We start from the raw sequence: 26,907 nt of genomic DNA on the forward strand, positions 1-26,907 counted from the left end.
TCTACATGTATGTCTATGAACCACATGTGTGCCCAGTTCTCTTGGAGGCATTGTATCCTCTGGAACTGGAATTATCGACAGTTGTGATCACCATACACTTGCTGGGAGTCGAACCCTGGCTCCTGGAAAGGCAGCCAGTGCTCTTAACTGATGTACCATCTCTCCAGTTTTTTTCTCTTAAAAACTTTTTTTTTATGTGCATGTGTATGTATGTGCATTGGCTGGTTTTGTGTGTCAACTTGACACAAGCCAGAGTTAATCACAGAGAAAGAAGCCTCCCTTGAGAAAGACCTCCATGAGATCCAGCGGTAAGGCATTTTCTCAATTAGTGCTCAAAAGGGGAGAGCCCAGTGTGCGTGGTGCCATCCCTGGGCTGGTGGTCTTGGGTTCTATAAGAAAGCAGGCTGACTTCCAGTCCTGACTTCCTTTGGTGATCAGTAGCAATGTGGAAGCTGAATAAACCCTTTCCTCCCCAACTTGCTTCTTGGTCATCATGTTTGTGCACAAATAGAAACCCTGACTAAAACAGTATGTATGTATGTATGTATGTATGTATGTATGTATGTATGTATGTATGTGTGTGTGTATGTATGTGTGTGTGTATATATGTATGTGTATGTATGTGTATGTATGTATGTATGTGGGAGTATATAAGACCTAAGACCTTCAGGGATCTGGAGTTACAGATGATTATGAGCTTACTAAGTTGTCTGGATTGTCTTAGAACTCAATATATCAATATATAAACTAGGCTAGCCTCAATTTTGGGTTGGTCCTTAACCTTTTTGCCTTTGCCTCCAGTGTGCTTCGAGTCTGAGATAGGAAGATCCTGGGAGTTTGCTAGGCAGCTATTCTAGCCCACAATGCTCAGCTCAGTTTTAGTGAGAGACCACAGGCACACATGAACACACACACACACACACACACACACACACACTGGGGTGGGGTGGATGGGGGATCAAGTCCAAACCAAGAATGATGGCACACGACTGTCACCTTAGCATTTAGAAAGTCAGGCACAGTGTCAGATAGACCCAGCTTACAAGTAAACAAAAGATCAAATTTGATGTTCACTGTATAAAATGAATAGCTTTGAAAATGAAAATAAAGAGAAACTCCTAGTTAATTGATTACCATATTACCTAGTGTAGCCTGTGTTTTTGGAAAGTGCCAAATGCTGCATAATCATCCTGTGGAATGCTGTTCAGTGAACAATTTATTATACAAATGCTAAGCTCCACACTCCAGGTCTCCCTGACATCTGGTCTCCATGTCTGTTTTCCTGTTTTGTTTGGTGTAATACGCACACAGAAGTAATGTCCTGAGGGGCATCAGCAAGACAGAGCTGTACCAGGAATTCTTCCTCAGCATTCGCTGGAATGCCTTTGCCTTTTAAGTCATCTGAGTTAAAGGTTTAGCCGTATTCTCATTAGTCGTAGCTTGCCAAAGAGGAAACCTTTTCTCTGCCATAGCCTGACACAAAGGTGCAGATTAATGCACCGGAGCCAGGAGTCCGTGTGGGTATGTGCCCAAGCCTCTCTCTAATTTATCCAGAGTCAATGTAGAGTCTGCATAGAAGCAGGGCACAGGCTGTCTGCCACCTATCTCAGGACACATGCTCAGAATAACAGTCTCTCCACCGTCACTGAAAGCTGGTCTTCAAGGACATTCAAATCACAGGCAGTTCTAAGAAGTGAGGTTTTGTCGAACTTCTTTAGCTGGCACTCAGTATTCAGCTTGCTAACTTGTCTCCATAGAAACAGCAGGGAAACCATAGCCACTCTGTGAGAGACAGCATACAGAAGAGAATTGTTCTAGAACTTTATCGGGAACAATCACACCTCATGGCTCTGAGAAATCTTAATGCAGGAACAGAGCAGGTGAAAGGAAAGATTACTCAAGAGCCGGAGCCTCGAGCTGGCTGCAGGGTGCACACATATAATCCCAGGATGGGGGGCGGGGCCTGAGCTAGGAGGGTTACTACAGGCTCAAGGACAGCCTGGGCTGCATAGTGAACCCCTGCCTCAAATTTATAGGTCAATACATGCATGCATACGTGAATAAATGAATAAAAAATTTAAAATCAAAGCCATGGCCATGTTTGTTAGTGACATCAGTCAAATTAAGAAGCTGATAAGAAGTGCAGATATTTGGTCTGGCAAGATGCTTCTGTAGGTAAAAGCACTTGCCACCAAGACTGGTGACCTGAGTTCAATCTCTGGGACCGACAGGGACAACCATTGTGATGGATTGCGTTACAGAACGTTGGAAGCTATTTTCCTATCCAGCTGCAGCTGATAACTGCTGTTCTGTTCTTCTCTTGAAAGGAAAGTATTTATTTTATGTGTATGGGTGCTTGGCATATTTTCAGGCCTGGGCACTAAATGCATGCCTGGTGCCCGAGGAGGTCAGGAGAGGGGTGCAGAGCCCAAAAACTAGAGTCGCTCCTAGTTGTGAGCCACCTTGTGGTGCTGGGAATCAAACCCAGGTCCTCTGGAAGAGCTTAATCACCAAGCTGTCTCTCCAGCTCGACCATCATCTAACAAACTGAGTGTCTTAGGTGGCAAACTGGCCTCACACTAAGCTGAGGGTGACCTTGGATTTCAGATTCTGCCACTATTTCCCAAGTGTTAGAATAAGAGGCATTCACCATCATGCCTGGCTTATGCGGTGCTGGGGCAAACCCAGGGCTTTGTGTGTGCTAGGCCAGCATTTCACCTTAAACTGACACATGCCTCTGCCTCCTTTTATGTGTTTTGGGGACAGGATTTTTTTTTTATTGTTACATTTAAAAAACTATATGTATATGCATGCATCTTAGTTAGAGTTTTATTGCTGTGAACAGACACCATGACCAAAGCAACTCTTAAAAGGACAACATTTAACTGGGGCTGGCTTACAGGTTCAGAGGTTCAGTCCATTATCATCAAGGTGGGAGCATGGTAGTGTCCAGGCAGGCGTGGTGCAGGAGGAGCTGAGAGTTCGACCTCTTCATCTGAAGGCTGCTAGCAGAATACTGACTTCCAGGCAGCTAGGGTAAGGGTCTTATAGCCCACACCCACAGTGACACACCTACTCCAACAGGGCCACACCTCCTAATAGTGCCACTCCCTGGGCAAGGCTCATACAAACCATCAGAGCATCGGAGTGAGATCCGATGATAGCTCATGGAAGTGTCTTCCTCCCATTGTGTCGGCCCTGGGGATTGAACTCAGGTCACGGGCCTAGCAGAAACTGCCTTCACCCACCAAGCCATATCAGTAGCCCATGGGGCAGGAGCTTGCTTTGTAGCTCAGGCTAGCCTCAGACCCATGGCAACTCTGGTTCAGCTTCCCAAGCATTGAGACTAAAGGCATGAGCCTCTCTGCCTAGCTCTCTGCTCTCATGACTACTGTCTCAGCTCCCACACAGGAGAACATGCAGCATGTATCTGTCCAGGCCTGGCTTATTTTGGTTAACACAGTGTATTCTGCTTTTCAATTTTCTTAACACCAAAAGGCAATAATTCTAGAACAGTGGACCCCCCTCTCACCCGCCCCTCCGCCACCTAATCACACAGAAGCCACTACAGTCTAAATGATGTAAAGCTAGGTTTCTGGTTGTGATTTTGCCTCCGTCTCCATCTGCCTTCACAGGGAAGAAGAGCCCAGACCTCGGCGAGTACGACCCCCTCACCCAGGCCGACAGTGATGAGAGCGAAGACGATCTTGTGCTTAACTTGCAGCAGAAGAACGGAGGCGTCAAAAATGGGAAGAGCGCCCTGGGGGACGCGCCGGAGCCCGACTCGGACGCGGAGGTGGCCGGGGCCGCAAAGCCACATCTTTCCGAAGTCACCCCGGAAGGTTTCCCCTCGGAACCCCTCGGGGGTCTGGAGCAGAAGGCCACCTCTTCCCTGGTGTCCTATGTGCGCACGTCTGTCTTTCTGCTCACACTGGTGATCTCCATGGTTCTGGTCCTCCTCTGCGCCTTCCTCATCCCTTGCCCTCCCAGAGACCTGCACAGCACCTGGAGTCGGCGCCTGGGCTCCCAAGGAGGTGAGTTGCGGGATTTTAAGAAAGAAATCTGCAAATTTTCATGTTAGTACATTCAAGTTTCCCTCCAAGTCGTTTTGTTTTTGATCTCACTTAGTTTAGTTGTTTCGTCTGTTTGTTTTTATTTTTTTGAGATAGGGTCTCACTGTAGCCTTGGCTGGCCTAGAACTCACTGTGTGGACCAAGGGTTTGAACTCACAGAGATCTCCCTACCTCTGCTTTCCAAATGGTCACACTAAGGGCATGCACCATCATTCCTGGCTGAAATCTTTTTTGGAGACAGTGCCTCATTGCTGGCCCCTGATTAGCTTAGGATGCCCCACGCAGACTGGATGGCTTCCTGCCTTGACCTTCCAAGTGCCGGCATCAAGGCTGCGCACCACTCTGCCTGGCTTTCCCTCCAAATCTTAAAAATTAATTTGTGCCATGCAGTCTTCCCCCTGTGCCTAGGGTTGCTTGGGAAGACGAGGTTAGACTTGAGACAGAAGGCTAGATCTCTGTGTCTCTGGGCCCTGCTCTTTGAGTTTCCTGAAGACAGCTTTAGTTTATAGCATTGTGGCTGAGTCCCCCACCCACCCAAGGAAACAGGACATTGTTGTGGCCTTCCAGTCCCCTGACCATATCCCTGTCTGTCCCCAAAAGACTCTGATCCTGAATCTGGCCTGATTATTAGTTGACTTTAAAGCTTTGTCACATTGATATAGACATGATAAGTTCATTAATTTTGTCTCTTTTTTAATTTTATATAAACAGAATCATAGTTTCTGTGATCTTTTGTTCAACATAATTTTTGTTTTAGGGGACAGGATCTCACTATGAAGCATAGGCTGGCCTTGGCCTTTCAACCTCCTGTCTCAGTTTTCTGAGTACAGTGATCATTGCCATATGCCACCACACCTGAGTGTCACCACACCTGGTTTGTCAATACAGGTTTTGTGCTTGTTTGTTCCTGAGACACCCTGCTGTAGTTCAGGCTGGGCTTGAACTTCTGGAGTAGCTGAGCCTGACTTCGAACTCCTGATCTTGCTTCTATCTCCGTAGTGCATTAGGTGCCGGTGATTTTTTGGAAGTTTTTTCTCCATGTTGGAGGTTGAAGCCAGAGCTTCATTCATACCATCTATAACGACTCTTGACACTCTATAATCCACATCCTTTTAAGAGACAATCCTAAGATTAATCTACAGTGATGCCCTATAGCTAGACTCTATTCATTTTTAGTAGCGGCTAACTTTTCATGTTAGGAATAGCACAGGATTTCTTTTTCTAGGGTGATAAACATAAATGAGTTCCAATCTTTCTTAAATAAGTGATTCTAAGAACATTTTTATACTTTTCCAAAAGGTTATGTACAAATTTCTCCAAGGCAGAAGCCAAGTAAAATTACCCATCAGAGGGTATGGTCTTTCTTTCTTTCTTTCTTTCTTTCTTTCTTTCTTTCTTTCTTTCTTTCTTTCTTTCTTTCTTTCTTTCTTTCTTTCCTTTTTTTTTTTAAAAGATTTATTTATTATTTTATGTAAGTACACTGTAGGTGCCTTCAGACATTCCAGAAGAGGGCATCAGATCTCATTACAGATGGTTGTGAGCCACCATGTGGTTGCTGGGATTTGAACTTGGGACCTTCAGAAGAGCATTCAGTGCTCCTAAACGCTGAGCCATCTCTCCAGCCAGGCGTGTTCTTTCTAAAGTTTCCCACTGTCTGCTAAGGTGGTTGCACCAGCCTGTGCTCTCACTCTTGTCTGAGCTCCCTGCAGATTTGGCAGGTATTCTCTGCCGCCTCCCACCCGTGGAGGGGATCCTCCTTTACCCCTGCTCTGCACAGGCCTCTGCTGCCCGCTGAGGAGGAAGGGCAGGGCTGGCTGGGTAGAGCTTCAGACTTCCCTCCCTCTGCAGGTGGGATAGCAGTCCCGGCTCCCCCAAGCCCTGTGGCTATTTTGGCCTTGGCTCTGGTGGGAGGGGAGGGTACCATGGTAGTGCCAGGACAAGGTTCCAGAAGTCAGCTTCTGTGGCCTTTGCTGTGGGAGTGGGGGTGGGGCCCTTATTATCTATAATCAATTTGCCTTCTTCCTGGGCCTCTGGCCAGGGAAGCAGGTTCCTTAGAGCATTGTTGGCCCTGTGGCATTTCTGAGTTGCAGTTATTTTACTATATCTTGTCTAAAGTGGCCAGAAACCCCAGGGAATTCCACACATTACTGTTCCTTAGGTCTTGCAAGCTCTAGTCAAGGTGACTTACCGACCCCTCCCTTCAGAGCCTATCTCTGGATGCTTTATGTATAAAGCCCAGGGCTGTGGGCAGGAGTCAGGGGAGATGCATATCTCTTGTCTGGGAACAGGCAGTCCCCCTGGGCTGGGAGGGGGGCTGGCGGCCTTTGCATCTGTCTTCTTTCTAACCTGGCAGAAAAGAACTAGTCTGTGGTAACTGGCTCAGGCCCTTTTTGTTTCATTATGTGTACGCCAGGCGGGGACCTGTCTCCCCTGGAGCTGGCTGATGTGAATAGAGATGGCCTTCGGGACGTGCTGCTCACCTTTGTGACAACCAGGAATGGGACCGAAGGAGGTAAGAGATTCCTCTTCTGGAGACTGCCACAGGAGAAGCATCAGCCTTAAGAAAGCCTTAGTCAGCTTCCCAGGGCCAGTGCACAAGGAGGTCTGCAGGAGACAGGGCTGTGTAGGTCTGCCCTGCATGATACGTCTCATCGGAATGGTCCCAATGTAAATCAAGATCATCTCAAAATAAAAGGTCATTCCGAGAAACCAGGGCCCAGTGTGGTGGTGCACACTCACACCTTCAATCTTATCACTCTGGAGGTGGAGGCAGGCCAGTTTCTGTGGATTAGGCCAGCCTGATCTACATACAGAATTCCAGGACAGCCAGTGTTGGAGGGACCCTGGCTCAAAGGACAGCCCTCCCCTCCCCCCATATTAGTTTGGGTTCTCTAGAGTCACAGAATGTATGGGCAGTCTCTATATAGTTAGGGAATTTGTCGATGACTTACAGTCTATAGTCCAACTCCCCAAAAATGGGCAGCAGCAGCTGTGGATGGAAGTCCAAGGATCTAGCAGTTTCTCAGTTCCAGGAGGCAAGCAGGCAAGGAAGAGTGAGTAAATCTTCCTTCTTCCAATGTCCTTATATATCTCCAGCAGAGGGTGTGGCCCAGATTAAAGGTATGTGCCTCCCGTGCCTTTAATCCCAGATAAACTTGAACTCGGAGATCTCCTTGTCTTAATCTTCTGGAATTCATAGCTTCAAGATCTCCATACCAAGATCCAGGTCAGAAATTTATACCCCTGAGCCTCCAAATAGGATCATTGGTGAGCCTTCCAATTCTAGACTGTAGTTCATTCCAGATGTAGTCAAGTTGACAACCAGGAATAGCCACTACACCCCCACATACACAAAAAGAAAGAATGAAGGAAGGAATGAAGGAAGAAAGGAAGAAAGGAAGAAAGGAAGAAAGAAAGAAGACTGAGTCCTAGCTGGAGGGACTTTGCGTGGCCACCCAGGCCAGTGACAAAACCAGTACTGAGAAGTGACTTGCCCATACCTTGTAGTGACAGCCTTAGTAGTTAGATGTGTCTGTGTGTGTTTTTGTGTGTGTGTGTTGGGAGGTGGTGGCTGGTGGGGCAGAGAGAGCCTCAGGTGTCATTACTCAGTAACTGTCCTGTAAATGGATTTTAATCGACTCTATGAGTTATTAATATGACCCTGCCAGGCCCCCAGTAATAGAGGCAGCGCCCTATGGATTTACTTAATCAGCTTAGCACGATTACTGGGGCATTAGCCCTAATCTGTTTTTCTATAAGCTAGACTGTTAACTCCCCAGCTGAGCTCCCCAGGTACTTGCTGTCTGGGTCTCACTGAGTTATTTGTGCTCTATCAGCTTGTCTTCAACGGGCATTTTACTTGGCCAAGTGCTCCTGGTCTGACACATCTAATGGAGACTTCCTGTTCTCTTGTTCTTCCTCCTCTTCCTCCTCCTCCTTTTTCTCTTCCTTCTCCTCTTCCTCCTCCTTTCTTTCTCTTCTTTGTCCTTACCTGTGACCCCAGCTCAGTAACTGAAAACTCCACTTCCTCCTGTAGTTCCCAGCAATTGGCTGTAGCCACTTTTATTTAACCAGTGGCTTTAAATTGGGGAGCAATGTTTATGTAGCATCACTAGGGGTACGTGAGAATCTGCTAGTAGGACATGGTGGGGGGCAACCAGATTTTGGAGGCCAGTATTTATCATTTGAATACATAGCAGCACCAGGCCAACCCTCAACACCGTCCATCCGCATTATGGTTTGAGACAGCATCTCTCACTGGCCTGGATCTGGCTAGCAGCCCTCAGAAGCTACATGACTGCCCCACCCCCTACTGCAATGACAAGACTGTGCCACCTCTCCAGGCTTTCTCTGTGGGTTCTGGGGATTGAACTCAGGCTTTCTTGATTTTGTAGCCACCACTTTGCCAACTGAGTCATCTCCCCAGCCAGTTCTCCTCTGCCCCCTGGTTATAGTGAATGTTGCTTCTACCCTGCAAGTGGGTCCAACACACTGACACATCTTTGTCAATAGTCTCTTTATTAAAGCCTCCATAGCTTATACATGACAACCAACCAACCAACCAACCAACCAACCAATAACAGCTCCACTCCCAACCAAAAAAAAGTCAACAACAACAACAACAACAAACAAGCAAAAATGCCTCATTTCCATGATAGCTACACAGGATCCTAGACTGCCTGCCATGTCTACTGAATTGGTAATGACTACAGTATGTCAGCTGATGCACGAACCCTACCAGGAGGTTGAAGAAACCCTAACCAGCATGTTTTGATCATTAAGGCCCAGAGTGAGTGTCCAGGTATGCTTTAGAGATTTCTGTAGTGTGCATTTGCCGGACATCACCGAAACACCTTTCTGAAGTCTGTTTGATACATGGATGCAACTTTGAGACAGAGAAAGCTTCTGGGTTTGGAGCAGACTTTCATGTGGTCGCAGCCTGATAGCACTTTCCTGGTCTGTCACTCATTTGCCTTTGAAGGGAGGTTAGAGATGTTGAAGATGTTTGGGATTTTGCCTGCTTTACTCTACATCAAGATGCACAGTGACAAGACTGAGGTTTGGATACTATGTAGACAAACAGGATTTACTCACAGGTTGTAAAAGTATCAATGTAACTATATTCGTTGCTTCTGTGTGCCTAAGACAAAATACCATGACCCCAAACAATTTACAAGAGTTTATTTTTGGCAGTGAACTCCCAAAACCTCCCCTCCTTGGCAATGTCTTTCTTCTAACAAGGCTTCACATGTTAAAGATTCCATCATGCCCCAAATTGATACCACCAACCAGGGGCCAAGTGTTCAAATACCCAAGACTGTTGGGGACATTTCTTACTCAAACCACCACAGTAACCACCGTTAGGAACTTTCTATGTGCTGTGTTCCAATGTAGGCACACAGCCCACACGAATGGATTTGCTTCTCAACATAATCTGACCAATAAGGCTAGTAATATCCCCTCTTCCAGATAAGGAAACTGAGGCACACTGAGGTTGAGGAACTTTTTAGAGTCCCACATCTGGTAAAAGTTCTGTAGTTCACGTCCCCAGCCCTAATGCCTCATGGATATCCCTACAGTGCCACTGGGAGGAGCAGAGGGATAGAACTAGTTCCTCACGATCCACTAAACAAGCAGGCCCTGTCTTGTTCACCCTCTCCTGAGTTCAGAGATCCTCCTGCCTCTGCTTTCCGAGTGCCGGGGTTAACAGCATGCAGCACTACCGCTGTCTCTCTCATTGGGGTTCTTCAGCAGGAACACCTGCACAGGATTGGTCTGGAAAAGTCTAGAAGATAATACAGGACGTCTAACACAGCAAGCCATATCCTGTTTCCGTTTTGAGGCTGTATTGTTTAGTTAGTATCGCTGAGGAACAGGAAGACAGAAGCCAAGAAACTTCAGGTGTCTCAAAGTAGAAAGTATACTCGTGTCAAGATGCCCCAGCCTCGGTGAAAGCAGGGCAGGCAGGAAGTGTGACTGTTGCTAAGTCACACCCTGGACTGAGTGGCTGTGGCTTCCCTTCCCTCGGACCTGGGTGTGCATTTCCTGCAGGCAGTGAGGCCTCCTTGCTGCTTACCTCTCTGTAACGTGCAGGTCATTTCTGGAAACCAGCCTTCCTGTTTGGGGAGCCTGTGCTGCTGCTGCTGACTGGGTTTAGGATTTGCCCCCTGCTCGGCATGGGTTCTAGGTCAGCCTGGGCGCTCCTGTGCCTTCCTTTCCTGCCTGAGTGGCTTGGATTTTCCCCTCGATAACTATTACATGCTGCTGCTGCTGCTCTGGATTTTGCTCCTGTCTTTTTCTTTTGATTTTTAAATTACATTTATTTAGAGAGAGAGAGAGAGAGAGAGAGAGAGAGAGAGAGAGAGAGAGAGAGAGAGAGAGAGAGAGAGAGAGATGTGTGTGTGTGTGTGTGTGTGTTTTGTGTACACATGTGTGTAACAGAGCACGTGTGGAAGACAGAGGAGGACTTTTAGGAATTGATTCTCTCCTTCTCCTGTGTGGGAATACTGGAATAGTGCTGGGGCTGGAGACTGACCTGACCTCGGGCTCCAGCCTTGGCAGCAGATACCTTTCCCCACCCATGTTGCCAGCCTCAGCCGTGTCTTTTGCTCAGCAAACAACTGGTTCGTGCTCAGCTACAACTCTGTAGCAGGCACCTCATGACGTGCTGAGACACCAGATTACTGTCTCTCTCTAAGGATGCCACTGTTGAGTGTTCTAAGGTGGCAGACGGGTAAACAGATGCATCGGGAAAGGCGCCAAGATGGAGACACGGTGAGGCAGTTCAGAGGAGCCCACAGCGGCTGGTCTTATACTTGTCCTACAGGAGGTGTGAGGTAGGAGAGATGACAAGTTCTGTGTTCACACCTTGTCAAACACTCCAGGAAGGAGCTGAGCACACAAGTGTGAGCCGCCGCTTCACCACCCACCATTCACACCCGAACGGCTCGCTTCTCCCTGACTCCTCCCTTCTGTGCCTTCCTCACCTCTCTCAACTGTTGCCTTTAGGTGGTGGCTCACAGCCAACTGCAGATCTTGTGTGCCTTTCGGGGATGAACGGCAGCACGCTGTGGTCCTGTCCCCTCCCAGAGGAGGCTCAAGACGTCACATGCCTAGATCTGATACCAGGAAGCGTGGCCAAAACCACCTGCCTTGTGACGGGGACTCGCAGGATGCTCACTGCATTCAATGCCACATCAGGTAAAGAGCGTCCCTGAGCGTGCAGAGCGCTGTTTCTGTGGGCCTCAGGGTCAGACCTGAGCAGCCTGCAGGGGAAAAGAGATGGGGGATCTGCCTTGCTATTCCGGTTCAGGAGACAGTTATAAGGGTAAGTGATAAGGGACTTGGGTGGATGGGGAAAGTAGTTCTTGTTGCAACCCGTTTGGTGATAAGACAGGGCTAAATAAACTCTTACCCAAACAGATGCTGCCCAGGCCAGGGTTGTAAATAGTGTCTGCACTAGTCTTTGTACAACAGGCAAGAGAGTGTCACCTCCTTGTCTTTGAATTGTGCTGGTTTGTATGTGAACCTGGGTCCTGGCTAGACGCTATGGAAAAGAACTCCCAGTCTTGTGCTCATATGGCCTTTTAGCTTCTTCTTCTTTTATATATATATACACACACACACACATATATGTATACACACACACACATATATATGTATATACACACACATATATATGTATACACACACACATATATATGTATACACACATATATGTATACACGCACACATATATATGTATAAACACACACACATATATATGTATATATATGTATATATATGTGTGTGTGTGTATATATATATATGAGTACACTGTAGCTGTCTTCAGACATTCCAGACATTCCAGAAGAGGGCATCAGATCCCATGACAGGTGGTTGTGAGCCACCATGTGGTTGCTGAGAATTGAACTCAGGACCTCTGGAAGAGCAGTCAGTGCTCTTAACCATGAGCCATCTCTCCAGCTCAGCCTTTTTTAGCTTATTTTCTGTTTTAGACCCACAGGCTGGAAGTGATAAAAATGAGTCTAGCATGAAAGTTATCTTCACATCATATAATATAACATAATATAATTAATATAATATTCTATGGGCCATAATCTCAAGAGAAGTTGAACAGTAACATCCTTCCCACATCAGTGGTACCATAATGGGGCACTTTATTTTTGCTCCCTCCTTTTTGAGACCTGGTTTTACACTGTACCCCCAGTCCTTGAGTTTATGAGATCCTCCTGCCTTAGCCTCCTAAATGCTGGAGTTACATGTGTGAGTACCATGCTTGTCTAGTGGGGTACCTCTGACTGGGGAAACAAATTACACACACACACACACACACACACACACACACACACACACACACACACACCTCTCTTTGTAGAGAGATTCCTTAGCATGCACCAAGCCCCCAGTTTGATTCCCACCACCACGTAAACTGGGCATAGTGGTGCAGGCCTGTAATCTCAGCACTCATTTAAGAGGTAAAAATAGGATCTGAAGTTCAAGATCATCCTTGGCTATATAGTAAGGTCAAGGCTAGCCTGAGATATATGAGCTCCTATATTAAAACAAATCAGAGTGCACTTACCGTTCTAGCTCAGGACTGTCCTTGAAAGCCTTCTGCGCTTTCTCTGGTGTGGGCTCCTTAGTTCCTGCAATGCCCTATGACAGACACGTCCCTCAGGCCTCGTAGAGTGAGCTGGTACTTGCCAGGAGGCCAGAGACATCTCTGTTTGATATACAAAGTCCAGATGTGTGGGACAGAGTAGATAGCTCAGTGGAGCACTGGCTACTCTTACAGAGGACCTGGCTTCAGGTCCCAGCAACACAGGGCAGTTACAACCAGCTATGACTCCAGGTACAGTGGTCCTGATGGCTTCTTCTGATTTCCCAAGGCATCAGCACACACGCAGTGCACAGACATACACACAGACAAAACAGTCACACACGTAAAATAAAACAGTAAGTAGATAAACTAAAATCCAGATGTGAGGTTATTACATGCACGTGCAGCCAGAAGGATGAGGATTTCAGATCCCATTTTTCTTTATTATCAGATGAAAACTAATGGGACAATGCGGGGAGAAGCTACTGTCTCCTGGTCAGCTGTTGAGCTTTCTCTTCCTGCTCAGGAACACTGCCCCTGCCTCTTGCTGAGACAGTCAGTGGAAGTGATGACCTCCCTCTGTCTCCTTCCCCAGGGAAAGCCCTCTGGACTCTAAACCCAAACTATCTGTCCAACGGTACCTTGGCTGCCCCGGTTGTGGTGCTGCCAGACCTGGATGAAGATGGTGTCAGAGATCTGGTGGTGCTGGCCATTGGAGAGCTGCAGGTACGGTCTCTAGTGATGGTTACTGTAAGCTCTGTGTGTATGGTCTCTAGCGATGGTTACTCTGAGTGCTGCGTAGGACCTTGTTGTTGCAATGGCTTAGGCCGAAATAGATTCTCCTGGTGAGGTTCAGTGAACCAAGACTATTCCAAATTCATTTCCTATGATACACTGTGGTTCTGAGGACTGTGGTTTAGGAGGGCTCTGGAGGCGGATAGCTTGTGTGTAAATTCCTTCTCTGCCACTCTGTAGCTTTGTGGCCTGGGGCAAACTTACCCTGCCCATGCTCCGGTCTCTTCACATGTCTAAATGAGAAAGTTCTCTCTGTCCCTGTAGGCTGCTTATGAAAATGAGAGCTAACAAATTAAGTCCCTAGAAAACTGCGTGTTTGTTATTCTGTAAACAGAATGTTGGCTTTACTATATTGTATCTATTTAAAATCTACTTCAGTTGTAACACAACAGGATGGATGGGTAGAAAACTCATTGGATGTAGCTTAGTTGGTAGTGTGATGTTTAGCACGTATAAAGCCCTTGTTTTACCCCAAAATGCATAAATCTGGTGTGCTGGTAAGACTCCTGTACTCGGGTGATAGAGGCAGGAAGATCAGAAGTTCAAGGTCATCTGCGATGAACATTGTGAGCTTGAAATTAGCCTGAGTGTGGTGAGACCTTACAACTACCACCACCACCACCTCCTCTACCACCACCACCACTACCTCCACCATCACCACCACCATCACCACCACCTCCTCCACCACCACCACCACCACCACCACCACCACCTCCTCCACCACCACTACCACCACCACCATCACCACCACCACCACCACCACCACCACCACCACCACCACCACCATCACCACCACCACCACCATCACCACCACCACCACCACCACCACCACCACCACCACCACCACCACCACCACCACCACCACAACAACAACAACAACAACAACAACAACAACAACAAAGTCACAAGCAAATGCTTCCCCCTTGTACTTGCAGCATTCAGAGGTTTGAAAGTTCTGGGTGAGCCTGGATTGTACATTGAGACCTGTCTAAACTTGCAGTATGTAGTTTTAAAACTCACTACCACCTTTTCCCGGATTGCACAGAGCTCTGGCCCCTCCATGCTTTCCTTTTGCATCACCGTCTTAGTTCCGGGATCTGCCGCTGCCAGCCCTAACCCTGTTTCTCTTCTCCGAGCCTTTGCCCTGGGAGGGGTCACGCTACCAGCCCACTCCCGAGACCCTTGAATCCTCAGACAAAAGGACACATACACAGCTCTGTTACCTTTAAACTTGCCTACTAGGCACAATTGCTGGGCACAGATAACTCCTCCCTTTCCAATTTATTGTCTCTGTTTCTCCTCCTGCCCTAAACTTAGTGGCTTGTTCCACCAGCCCATGCCAAACATCTTTGGCCTTCTGCCCAAGTAGTGGAGGCCGCAGGCCCTAGCTGCCCTGAGGCCTCACATGGTTGCCCTGGCCTTCTTCCTCCAAAGCAGGGCAGAACCACCACGCTCCTCCCTTGTGTCTCCTTTCCTCCTGGGACCCGGAAGTCTCACCTGCCCCACCGGCCTTCTTTATTGGCAAGTCAAGAACCAATTGGGGAACGGGATTTTAACATCAGGACCTCCCTCTACATAAACTAATCAGACTAAAATCCTTTCTGATTCATCAATGACCAAAGGGAGGTGCTGGAAGAGGACAGACTTTCAGTGTGGATTTGGTAGCTCATATCTGTAATTCTAGCACTTGGAAGCTGAGGCAGGAGGATTGCTGTAAGTTCGAGGACAGCCTGGACTACTTACTATGTTCTAATCTGTCTAGTGATTCAGTGTCTTAATTTCCTCCCTTCTCCTTTAACAAAGATAAGCTTTGATTCTAACACAGTGACCTCATAAAGCCATGACTCAGACACTGTAGAGCGGCTGCTTGGTGCATAGATCAAATAAAAGGCCTTCTCCCTAGTCTCAGGAAAGATAAAAAAATGAGCAGTTATCTCAGTTAAAAAATTTTTTTTTGAGACAGGATCTCACTATGTAGCCCTGACTGGCCTCAAACTCATATAGATTTGCCTGCCTCTGACTCCCAAAGTACTAGGATTAAAGGCACCATGACTGGCTTGCAATTTACATGTAAGCTATTGTGCATCTGGGTGGTTGTGGTGCACGCCTTTAATTCTAGCACTTGGGAGGCAGAGGCGGGCAGATCTCTGTGAGTTCAAGGCCAGTCTGGTCTACAGAGTGAGTTCAAGGACAGCCAGGGCTACACAGAGAAACCCTGTCTTAAAAAACAAAACAAAACAAAAACCCAACGAACCAACAATAACAACAACAACAACAACTCCCCCCTCCCCGTATGTATTGTATTGTATATATGGATGCTCTACCTATTGGCATTTTGTCTAGGCTTCGCTCCACAGTTACCTGGCAACAGCCAGGTGTGCCCGACTCACTATAAAAGGGGCTGCTCACCCCCTCCTCACTGTCTTGCTCTCTTGCTCCCGCCCCCCATTCCCTCCTCCCTCTCTCCGTGCTCTACTCCTCTCTCTCTCTCTCCCTACCCCCCCTCTCTCTCTGTCTCTACTCCCTCAACTCCCCTCCCGAGGCCATGAGTAAACTCTCTCCTACACTGTCCTCCTGTGGCTGGTCCCTCAGGGGGAGGGATGCCTCAGCATGGGCCGCAGTCGCACCCCCTTCCCCCACCTGACTGCACATCCAACAAACATAGTTCTTCTTTCCTTATCTTTTTACAAAACACAACATTGCCTACATGTATCTGTGTACCACATGTGTGCCTGGAAACCCTGGAGATCAGAAGAGGGCATCAGATCCCCTGGGTCTGGACTTACAGATGGTTGCGAGCCACCATATGGGTGCTGGGGACCAAACACGAGGCCTCTGCAGGAGAATCCAGTGTCCATCTTGGTGGCCCAGCCTTTCTTAACGTAAAGATCAGTTTCAGTGGCTCAGTCTGTTTTATTCTCGTTTTTTGAGACAGGGTCTCATTTCGTAGCCCTGCCTCAGACTCAGATTTACGAGCCTCAGCTTAGCCTCTGGGTCGGCCTGAGACAGGAATTATTCACATAGCCTTTTATTTGCGATAATTAATCTTTATGTATGAGCACCCTGTCTGCAAGTACACCTGTATGCCGGAAGAGAGCACCCGATCTGGGCTGTTGGAGAATTGAACTCAGGACCCCAGGGACAGCTGAGTTATCTTACCTCACACGGTGTTTTTAAACTTTGCATCCTAGCCACTGTGAATAGAAGGGGAGGAGGTGGGGACGGAGGGGCTTTGTTCCTGCTATAGGAACAGCGTGGGAAACCGCTATCTGATGGAGCCCAGCAAGGCCAGCATATACACACACGTGCACATCAGCACACTTGGAGATCTTGGTTCTTTTGTTTGAGATTTTGGGGGACAGAGTCTCACTGCGTGTATCTCAGGCTCACCTTAAACCTCTGGCAATCTTCATCATCCTGTCTGTCTCCCTAGTACTGGAATTTCAGGTGTGCACCACCACGACTAGCAGAACCCATTGTCTTAATGCCCCACCTGCTTCTTGTGCCCAGTGGTGTTGAAGGGCAGTGCCCAGGCTCCTGGGATCCTCCATACTATTGGGCCCTCATTAGAGGAATCACCTCATGTGCTCTTAACTCCTCATCTCTACCTCGTCTGTTGCTCGGCTGGATTCGCAGGATTTGTTCATTTGAGTGGTAGCGTACAGCAAGATTATATAATAGTTTTTATGCTGCCCGAAAGTGACAGTTGCAGGATATTCCAAGATGGATCTAGGCAGTGCCTACTGGCCACTTCTGCCTTCTACCTTGATTACAGGTGGTGACGAATGTGAGGCGCTATGCGAGCCACAGACATAAGGAAGGGAATATATTTTGGACTGTGACTAGAGTAGAGGAGTCCTTAGGCCTGGGAGCGGGATGAACTGGACTTGGCAGAAGAGCCTGCTTTTACATGCCAGGCTGGTCTAGAATGTTATGGAGAAGGGGCCTGAGAGGCCTGTAGTCATTGCGGTCACACTGTGTGTCAGTCTGAGTCTGAGTCTAGACCCACGGTCTTGTGTACCCTTCTCAAGCCCCCAGGCCATTGCTAATGCCACTGATGTGTGAGCCCTGTGGCATCGCTATCAGTCAGCTTGAGAGCTGTAGTGTTGGTGGAGATATCTATTCTCCTATCTTCCGGTCTCTGTTCCCACTTCAGTGCCATTTGGCATTTGGAGTGAATCTGATCTCCACCTAAGTTTAAACCTAGTGACTGTTAGCCTGGTCCCACTAAGCCGGTTACTCCAAAGACTAAATATCCATGTCTTAGTACAGTCCCTTCAGAGACAAGGAGTTCCTTTCCCCTTGAACCCCATCTGTCATGTGTTCTTTAACATCTGCAAAGAGCTCTGTTCATGGTTATCTCAACCCAAGGATACCATGACTTCTTTTAAGGCAAATTCATTTTTTGTTTATAGCTGAAGACTTTCTAACATTTGTTCCTTACGTATAGTCAGTGAATGAGCTCATACCTTTTCATTAATCAATGTCTTAGTTAGGGTCTCATTGCTGTGAAGAGGCACCATGACCAAGGCAACTCTTGTAAGGACAACATTTAATTGGGCCTGGCTTACAAGTTCAGAGGTTTAGTCCATTATCATCAAGACAGGAGCATGGCAGCATCCAGGCAGGCATGGTGCAGGAGGAGCTGAGAGTTCTGCATCTTGTTCCAAAGGCAAACAGAAGACTGGCTTGCAGGCAGCTAGGATCAGGACCTTAAAGCCCACACCCATAGTAACACACCTACTCCAACAAGGCCACACCTCCCTGGGCCAAGCATATTTAAACCACCATAATCAATTAATTGGTAAAATGATTTCTTCTTACAGTTTTAATTCATCTGCCAACCTAAGGCCTTTTAGAGCATTCAGTTTGTTATACAGTGTTTTCTGTCTTCAATATACTTACTCTAGTCAGGTGGTCTTTGACAAGGATGTTTTAGGATACCCAATAGCAGAGTGCCAGGACCTTCCCCTAAAAGCTCCCCGCTGGTATTCACAGAATAAGTCATTTTTTTTTTCCTGTGTGTGCTGTAAGCCACACCCATTTATCTTCTCTGTAAGAATCTATAATGATAAACTGGGACAAACACTTTATTGAGGGGGAAGGGGAGGTGACTCAGTGGTTGTGTTTGCTGCTCTTTCAGAGTGTGGGAACTTGCTTGATGCCTAGCACTCATGTCACATGACTTACAGCCACCTGTACCTTCAGTTCCCGGGGATCTGATGCCCTCTTCTGGCCTCCAAGGGTACCTACTCACACATAGTATATAGCCAACACACACACACACACACATACACACACACACACACACACACACACACACACACACTAACAATAAATGAAAAACAGAGTCTTTAGAGCTCAAGCTGATAAACCGTGGCCAGTGGGTTAAATTCTCCCCACTGTTGGTTTTCCCAAATAAATTTTTGTTGGAACATAGTCATCTCCTGTTCTTCCTGTGACAGATTTCATGCTAGAATAACAGTAGAGAGGAGTTGCCATAGAGACCATGCAACCGGAGAGGCCTACAATATCTACTAACTGGCCATTTGCAGGGAAGTTTTGCTGCTTTTGAGAGTGGACTTGACAGTGGCCAGGCTGGACATGGAGACTTCTGTGGGCTGATACACGGACACAGCAGTGTGTCAGTCATTGCTGAGGACAAATACTGGTGACATCCACTGCTGGAGGAAGGTTTCACTGTGTCTTACAGTGTGAAGAGCCAGGATGGGAGGGAAGGCATGGCCGCCCCAGGCGCTGTCACACTGGGTCCACAGTCAGGAAGCAGGGAGTCAGAAATGCCTCTGCTCACTTCTATTTCTTTCCAATGGAAACTTCATTTCATTTATGTGCGTGCACATGTTTGTATGTATGTCTGTGTGAATCTGTGTGCACACGTGTGTGTACCTGAGCATCCTAGGAAGGCAGAAGAGTTTTGATTCCACAGAGCCAGAGCTGCAGGGACTTGTAAGCTACCTGACTTCAGTCCTGGGATCGGAACACCAGTCCTCCTGGTTGGACAACGAGTACTTATAACTGCTGACCCTTCTCCACAGCCCCTGATTTTTTTTATTTTCATTTTCATTCAGTCAGGACATCACACTGATAGGGTGAAGCTGCCCATATGCAGGGTTGGTCTTCCTACTTGGTTAAACCTTTCTAGAAACATCTTTGGAGACACCCAGAGCTGCGTTTCCTTGCTGATTTTAATCCCTATCAAGATGGCCATCTGGATCTCTCTGGTGGAAACTGGTTATAGGATAAAGACCCTCCCTCGTGTCAGCCTCTTATATTTGGCTTTCTGTCTTTAGGCGATGACATAGTCAGCAACCATGGTGCTTCATCTGAGGAGTCTTAAAGATACTCTCCATGCATATCTAGTCAGGGAATATACACTTGCCCGTTTCTTATCTCCAGGGGGATAAGCAAGAAGCTAGGCTTCGTGCTTTCCAGCCTGGGGAAGTGTTCCTACCCTTAGCTCGCGAGGCCTTCGGAAACGAAAGGCCTCTAGTAACACGTCCCCTTTCTTTTACTTCTTCAGCCAGATCTGTGTTTTCTGCTGGTCTCTGGCCGGACAGGGAGTCCCATGGGCCGACCTGTGAAGTATAACATCGTGGGAGTGGGGAATCTGATCGGTCCCCAGGTTTATATCACCGCCAGTGGAGCTGTCTACATCCTGTTTGGCTTTGGTAAGAAGCTAGGCTGGCTTTGACTTCTGCTCCCCCCAGTGTAGTATAGGTGCCCTGGCCTCCTGTGAGACAGGGGTTGCTGGTATTGGCTTTCTTTCATCTCCTGTTAAAGGGCCTCTCCCCTACTGCAGGTCATTGACTCTGTTTTCCCCTTGATGTCATCTCTGGAGAGGGACTGCCCCCCACTGCCCCTATCGCTTGACACTTTTCCATCACTCCAAGTGGGACCACCTGTAGTGGGCTCTGCGGGGGCCAGGGGATCTGCTTTGTGTATCCTGCCCAGAACCCCGCCCTGGGATAGCCTGGGATAGCCTGGGGGAGTTCTTTTAAACCAGCTTCTCAGTGTTGACTCTTCCTGTGGCACTAGGAAATATACAAGCTGTCGCCCTGCGGGACATTTTTGTTCAGGCCCAGAATCGAGACAGCTCACCACCCTCTCTGCAGATAGAAGAGCCAGAATGGGAGAGGCACAGATCTGTCAACCTCTCGGAGCTCATCGATGTTTATAGGTATGACTGACACCCGTCTTCCGCCATAGAGAGGTCTTCTGGAGACTCGTACACCGTGAGGGTCTCTGAGTCTAGGTTGACTAGTGAGTAAGGATTGATATTAACTTATGGTCTGAATTAGAACACCTAAAGGATATATTTATAAAACGGCTGTAAAGCTATAGGAAAGCTTTGACCTTTTCTTCCCTATATTGCAACAGAGCAGGAATAGGATACATGAAATCTTATTATTAATTTAAATTAATTAAATTAAATTAAATTTTTAATTTTTATTTACTTCTCAACTTGTATTGTTATATGCAGTGATCTATGTATTTTACCTTCACAACTCTTGGTTTGGGTAATCATTGTTTTATTCCTTTCTGTCAGAAATTTCAAACATTTTCCCCTCTGGTGTTATCATTGCTTTTAGTGAATTTGATGGAGTGGTTCCAGTAGTGTAGGAAAAGAAATAATTTGATGAAGTAAATGCCAAGAGTTACTGGCCAAGCTTAATGGCTATTTCAGGCCACCTGTTCCCATCTCTGCCTGTGCCATTATCCTCGGCTCTGTTACTGTCCCGAGAGGGTCCAGGCATAGAGGATTCCTAACCAGGAAGAGTTGGGAATTCCTATCACAGACTGTGGATTCACTCCTCTGCAAATTGAAAATATTTGGAAGAAAATTGTGCATGCACTCAGCATGTACAGACTTTTTTCTTGTCATTATTTCCTGAAGGATGTAGATTGCAACTATCTATCCATTGTACCAGGAGTTACAACTAATCTAGAGATGGTTCACATTAAGTGGGAGGATAGGGTTGTATGGAGACAATGTATCATTCAGTGTAAGGATGATGAACAGGCCGACTTAGGATCTGCAGCAGCTCCTGGGACTAGCTCCCACACAGACGCTAAGAGACAACTGAATACACAAGCAAACATTAAAACAAACAGCTATGGGAACCTCATCCGCACCAGAGACTGACTGCTGGGCTTTTGTTCAAAGCAGTGATGGAGTGGAGCTTCTCCAGTTGGTGAAGGCTCCAGATTCCAACAGCAGCAGCCTCCTGATTACAACCAGACAAGGCCTGGTCCTGCTGAGGGGACAAGACCTTACGCCTCACTGGAAACTGAACCTTCAAGGCTTGCGCAGGTTTGCAGAGTGCCCTTCACAGCTACCGTTCTGAGCAACTTTCCCGTCTCAAAATGATCTAAAGCAGTTGCTCGTTACCATGGCTGGTGGGCTGGTGCGTGGGAAGGGAGGGGCGCCTGGTTCTTTCTGTCTAAGCTGTCCATGGTTTCCTGTCTGTCTGCAGCCAGCCCACGCCTGGGTACTTCACCGATGACCAGACCTTGGACTTCCTTCTACAGACCCAAGACGGACTTGGGATGATAAAGGTAAAAACAGACCTCAAGTCGGTCAGAACTTTTGTAAAGAGTGGGCTCTGTGTTGAGCCCTGGGTGGGATGTTGGGAAGATGATAAACCGGAAGCAGTTTCTCCCTTCAGAGTCAAGTGGATGGATACATTGGAAACTCACAGATCATTGCTAAAATCCGCAACAGTGCTTTTCTAGACTAGTTTGATGTTCTTCCGGGAGCCCGTGCTTCCAGTCAGGTGGGGGAAACCATTGTCCAAAACTGGGTAGGGAAAGGAAGTATAAATGGATATATGTCATCTTTCAGCACAGGCATAATCAGAGGAGTCGGGACTCAGTGGCTGGGCCTGTGGGAGGCTGTCGCTGAAGGAAGGCGATATGGGTGGGGCCTCTAAGGTTGGATGTATGCCATGGACAGCAGGAATGCTGAGAGCTGAGACCAGAGCTCAGAGACAGAGGAGCTGCAGCAGGTTGAGGGGTGCTGGGCCTGGGATACAACTTGCCTCTCCTGTAAGGTTGTGTGTAGTGAGGACGTAATGCTCTGGGAGTCAGTTTTCATTCAGTTAATGTCAGAGGCAGAATAGAGTTTTTGTGTTCGTTTGTTTTGGCTTTTTTTGAGACAGGGTTTCTCTGTGTAGCCCTGGCTATCCTGGAACTCTATCTGTAGACCAGGCTAGCCCTGAACTCACAGAGATCCTCTTGCCTCCGCCTTCTGAGTACTGGGATTGATGGTGTGCACGACCACTGCCTGGCTCAGAGTTTCAGTTTTAAAAAACCAATCAGCCTAGATTTTATGTTGACGATCAAAGCTAACCACCTGTGGGCTGAGAAATGGCCAAAAAACTGTTTATACTGAAAGCCTTGCAGACTCTTCTTACTATTTCTTAAAGAACAACAACTATTGTTTTGACATTCATTACATTGCATTAGTTCTTGCAGGTTATCTAGAAAACGCACATAAGAACTTGTGTAACTACTTGCAAATGCTTGCCCTGTATAACAAGGGCTTGGCATCTGGTGGCTCCGTGTGTCATGTCGGGTGTTGGAGCCCAGTGCCCCCCAGGAGGAGGATGAATACCCGCTCTTGGGGATGTTTGCTGTACTGCTTATCTTTGTGTATCTTCTTGTCCTCCGCTGTCCCACAGACTGGCTGTATCCTCTCTGTCTTCTCATTTGCAGATGATGGTGGTAGACGGAGGTTCTGGCTCCATCGTCTGGAGTCACAGCATCCCATGTCACATGAAGGAAACGCCAACCACTTCTGCAATTACTTCAGACCAGAAGTCTGTCTTCCTCTTCTGGGCAGAAGCGCTGACTGCTACATCTCTCAGTTCTGTGAGTGGGGGGGGGGGTGGAGGCTTAGGCGGTGGGAGTAGGGGGAGGGTGGGGTAGTTCCCTTCTTTGTCACACAACCACAGCTGCTGCTCTATAGAGTGAGACGGGAGACAGAACGCTGGGAGAGGGGTGCTGAGGAGGCCTCAGTGGAGGGGCCGGTGGGAATCATGGGTAAGAAAGAAGCCCTGCCACCTGGAAGGCAGATGTCAGGTTTCTGTCCCATGCTGCCCTGTCTGGGTGGTATGCAGGACAGGGGCGGCCTAGGCGGGCTTGCTGCCTGGAATGTGGTGGAACTCTGCTGTAAGCCCAGCTGACCTAGTCCAGTGGAATGCACTGCGCCTCCTTTGCTACGTGCCAGATGCTGGGACTGTCTGTGGGGAACTGAGCATAACAGGTTGTAGCTCTGAACCCCTGGAGAAGGCAGGTGGCCCGGAGACAGGGGAGCACGGCAGACACACAGTACTGAATTTGTCAGCCAGGACCTCCTGACTAGTTACTTTTCTGAGCCTTCTATTCTTGTTTCTTAGCCTCCTGCTCTTTCCTCACAGAGATGCTAATCTCTCCCCTCACTGATGTGCAGACTGATCTGCAGTCTAGGGTATGGTTCTAGCTCGGCTGTGCCCCTTGGGCCTGGTTTCCTAACAATAATGAGGGCACTGGACCAGATAGTCTTCAAAATGAGCTTGTGTGTGTCACTCCAGGGGTGTCTTAAGAACATGGAGGCCAGATAAGAACTGTGCATGGGGCTGGCAAGATAAGGTGTCCTTGTGAGTGAGTTGCTTGCCGCTGAGGTTGACAACTTGAGTTTGATCCCTTTGAGCCCCGAGGTAAGATAGGAAACCTGACACCCCTTCCTCCTGACCTCTGCATGTACACATGGGCCCATACATACACACAGCACATAGAGGTATGGGAACAAAAGAAGGGACATTGATTTCAGTCAGGGGCAATTACGGAGTGTTTCATGTGTAAGTACACTGTAACTATCTTCAGACACACCAGAAGAGGGCATCAGATCTTATTATGGGTGGTTGGGAACCACTATGTGGTTGCTGGGATTTGAACTCACGTCTTTCAGAAGAGCAGTCAGTGCTCTTAACCGCTGGGCCACCTCACCAGCCTTCCTCAGAGGTTTCTTAAAGCACGAGGTTGGCATCAAATGAGTGCAGGTAGAGTTTAGAATAAGTGAAGCGAGAAGTTAGTTTTTCGTTTGCTTTGGTTTTTCTGTTCTCATTTTGTTTTGCTTTTGAGATGGCATCTTTCCACACAGCCCTGGCTGTCCTGCGCCTCACTATGTAGACCACGCTGGCCTTGAGCTCACCGGGGTCCCTATGTGTTGGGGTTAAAGGCACGCATCATGACGCCCAGACTGAAACCCTTTAACTTTTATGCTAAGAACTTTGGGTTTCATTCTGAAGGCCGGAAGGAAGTGTTCAGTCATGTTCATGTTATGTTAGCTGAGCCTAAGGTCTGTCCCTTCATACAAGGGTGCATAGAAATGGCTTCCTCTGCTTTCGGGCCTCATGGTAGGCATGAGGATGCAAGACTGTTCCCAGCCCCTCCCCCATCAAGCAGGTGCTTCTCATACAGAGTCCATGGAGGCGGGGTCCGACAGTCTCTGTACTGTAATGCATGTGGCTATCCACACGTGGGCGACCACAGCCCATCCCCACTCGGAAGGCGTGATGATAAAGTGCTCTTGTGGGTGTTTCTCCTGCTGCTGGAATTCAGAAAGTCAGTGCTCAGATCTTAGCACGTTTTACTTGTTACTTCAGCCTAGTCAAACAGCCTGGTCCCAGGAGGAACTGTCCGGCGTTTCTGGTATTTCCCCCGGACACTTGTCATCAAGCCCAGGTCTTCATGCGTGCTAGGCCAGACTACCGTGGAGTTCCAGCCCAGCCCCTGCCGTCGGTCGGGCATCCGATGAGAGGAAATATATTTGGCTACCATTCAGAAATAGCTTTTCTCTCTTCAGAGCCTTACCTGCTGCAATGATGAATAAGAATTCCAGCTCTGCCATTGGTCGGAGACAGGGTCTCCACAGACTTCCTCCTCTCCATCCCTGCTTCCTATTCCCTGCCTCCCTCCTTTCTGCTTACACTTGCAAGTATTCTCTCTTCTTCCTCCCCCTCCTTCCCTCCTCCTTTCCCCCCTCTCTTCCTCCTCCCCCTCCTTCCCTCCTTCCTTTTCTCCTCCTTCCCTTTTCTTTCCCTTCCCCTCCTTCCCTCCTCCCTGCCCCTTTCCCTCTTTCTCCCCCTTTCCTTCTCTCCTCCCTTTCTCCCTTATATATTGCTGGCTGAGGATAATGGTTTAGAGTCCTGGGTAAGCCTGTGCTTGGGCGTCCATGTAATCACACTGTCCCTGTAGTCAGGATCCGGAGACGGTCTGGCCGGAACCTTCTGCTCCGCCCCTTCCCCTGATGGTGTCCTGTGTAAGAAACATAGTGACCCAGGCTCTCCTTTTCTGTGACCGTTGCCAGGATGACAGCTCAGGAGCCGAGCCTCCCGGCCTTTACCACCTCTACCTCCTGCACCCAGCCTTCCCCTCTATCCTCCTGGACCTGAGCAACACCACTGGCATAGTGACAGCTTCGGAGGGTGAGTCCCTGTGACACAAGAGCGTCCCTTTGCTCACCAAGGGAAGGATAAGGGCATTTCAGGAGGCAGTAGTGTCATTTCCAGTGGTGTCCCTGGGACCGGGACATTGCTGGGGGGCTTTCTCAGAGTTCTAGGGTGAGAATACATATTCTCTGGATGTGCTGACAGCTGAGGTTCTCCTGAGGTGTACCCTCATTCCAGGAGGACTCCGGGGGTGATGGCGGAGCCACCACTGTGTGCCAGGCGCCTGTAGTGGTTCAGGATTGGCAGTTAACTGTACGGGGTATGATGGAAGGAGACATGTTCTTTCTAGGGCATTGATTTAGCTATTACTTCTGTGAATATTAAACACACTGTATCAAAATTGGAGTCAACAGAAGAACCAAGCAGAGGAGAATAATTACCGATAACCTGACTGCTCTGAACATTTGGGAATATTCTTCTTTGTCGTCATGCACCTATCTAAGTAAACCATAGAGCAGACTTGAGAGCATATCCTAGAAATACTAGGATACCCTACAGTCCTGGAAACTGAGCTGCTACTGTCAGCTAGTCTATGCTGGGCTCCTATTGGTGGTCAGGAAAGAGAGATCAGTCTGGCCACAGCTCCCTGCCATCTTTCTTTTCCAGCTGGGGAGGGACAGTCAGACAGATCCCATATAGACCAGGCTGGCCTCAGACTGGCTCTGTATCTGAGGATGGCCTTGAACCCTTGACCCTCCTGCCTTTACCTCCCGAGTGCTTGATCGCAGGTGTGTATCCTTATGCCAAACTCCTTCATGCCTTTCCACACTGTCGGCTCCCGTTGACCTGCTCCTTACTGTTCCTTACTGAAGCATCACTGTCTGTCCGCATGCCCTGGGCTTCATGGGACAGAAAAGCTGGCCTGGAATGTGCGGGTCTCAACTGGTTGGGGAGCGGGCGGGCGTCAGCTTGCCAAACCATGTAG

The 26,907-nt window shown here is 48.1% G+C and overlaps 1 protein-coding gene across 4 annotated transcripts in view; it reads left to right on the forward strand.

Annotated features, from left to right (window-relative positions):
* Fam234b (family with sequence similarity 234 member B) overlaps positions 1-26,907 on the forward strand; it is a 40,952-nt gene that overhangs the window by 10,492 nt on the left and 3,553 nt on the right. The window contains exons 2-11 of one of the 4 annotated variants that reach the window (XM_052175131.1): positions 3,636-4,034; positions 6,457-6,585; positions 11,082-11,273; positions 13,271-13,401; positions 20,012-20,159; positions 20,527-20,668; positions 21,656-21,802; positions 21,966-22,047; positions 23,206-23,361; positions 25,841-25,958. In XM_052175131.1, coding sequence (XP_052031091.1) covers positions 3,636-4,034; positions 6,457-6,585; positions 11,082-11,273; positions 13,271-13,401; positions 20,012-20,159; positions 20,527-20,668; positions 21,656-21,802; positions 21,966-22,047; positions 23,206-23,361; positions 25,841-25,958 — 1,644 coding nt within the window. The remainder of the gene's footprint in view (positions 1-3,635; positions 4,035-6,456; positions 6,586-11,081; positions 11,274-13,270; positions 13,402-20,011; positions 20,160-20,526; positions 20,669-21,655; positions 21,803-21,965; positions 22,048-23,205; positions 23,362-25,840; positions 25,959-26,907) is intronic. The other 3 variants (XM_052175132.1, XM_052175133.1, XM_052175134.1) reach the window with 3 other exon arrangements.

Source organism: Apodemus sylvaticus, chromosome 2 (genome assembly GCF_947179515.1).
Source record: "Apodemus sylvaticus chromosome 2, mApoSyl1.1, whole genome shotgun sequence".
Lineage (NCBI taxonomy): Eukaryota > Metazoa > Chordata > Mammalia > Rodentia > Muridae > Apodemus > Apodemus sylvaticus.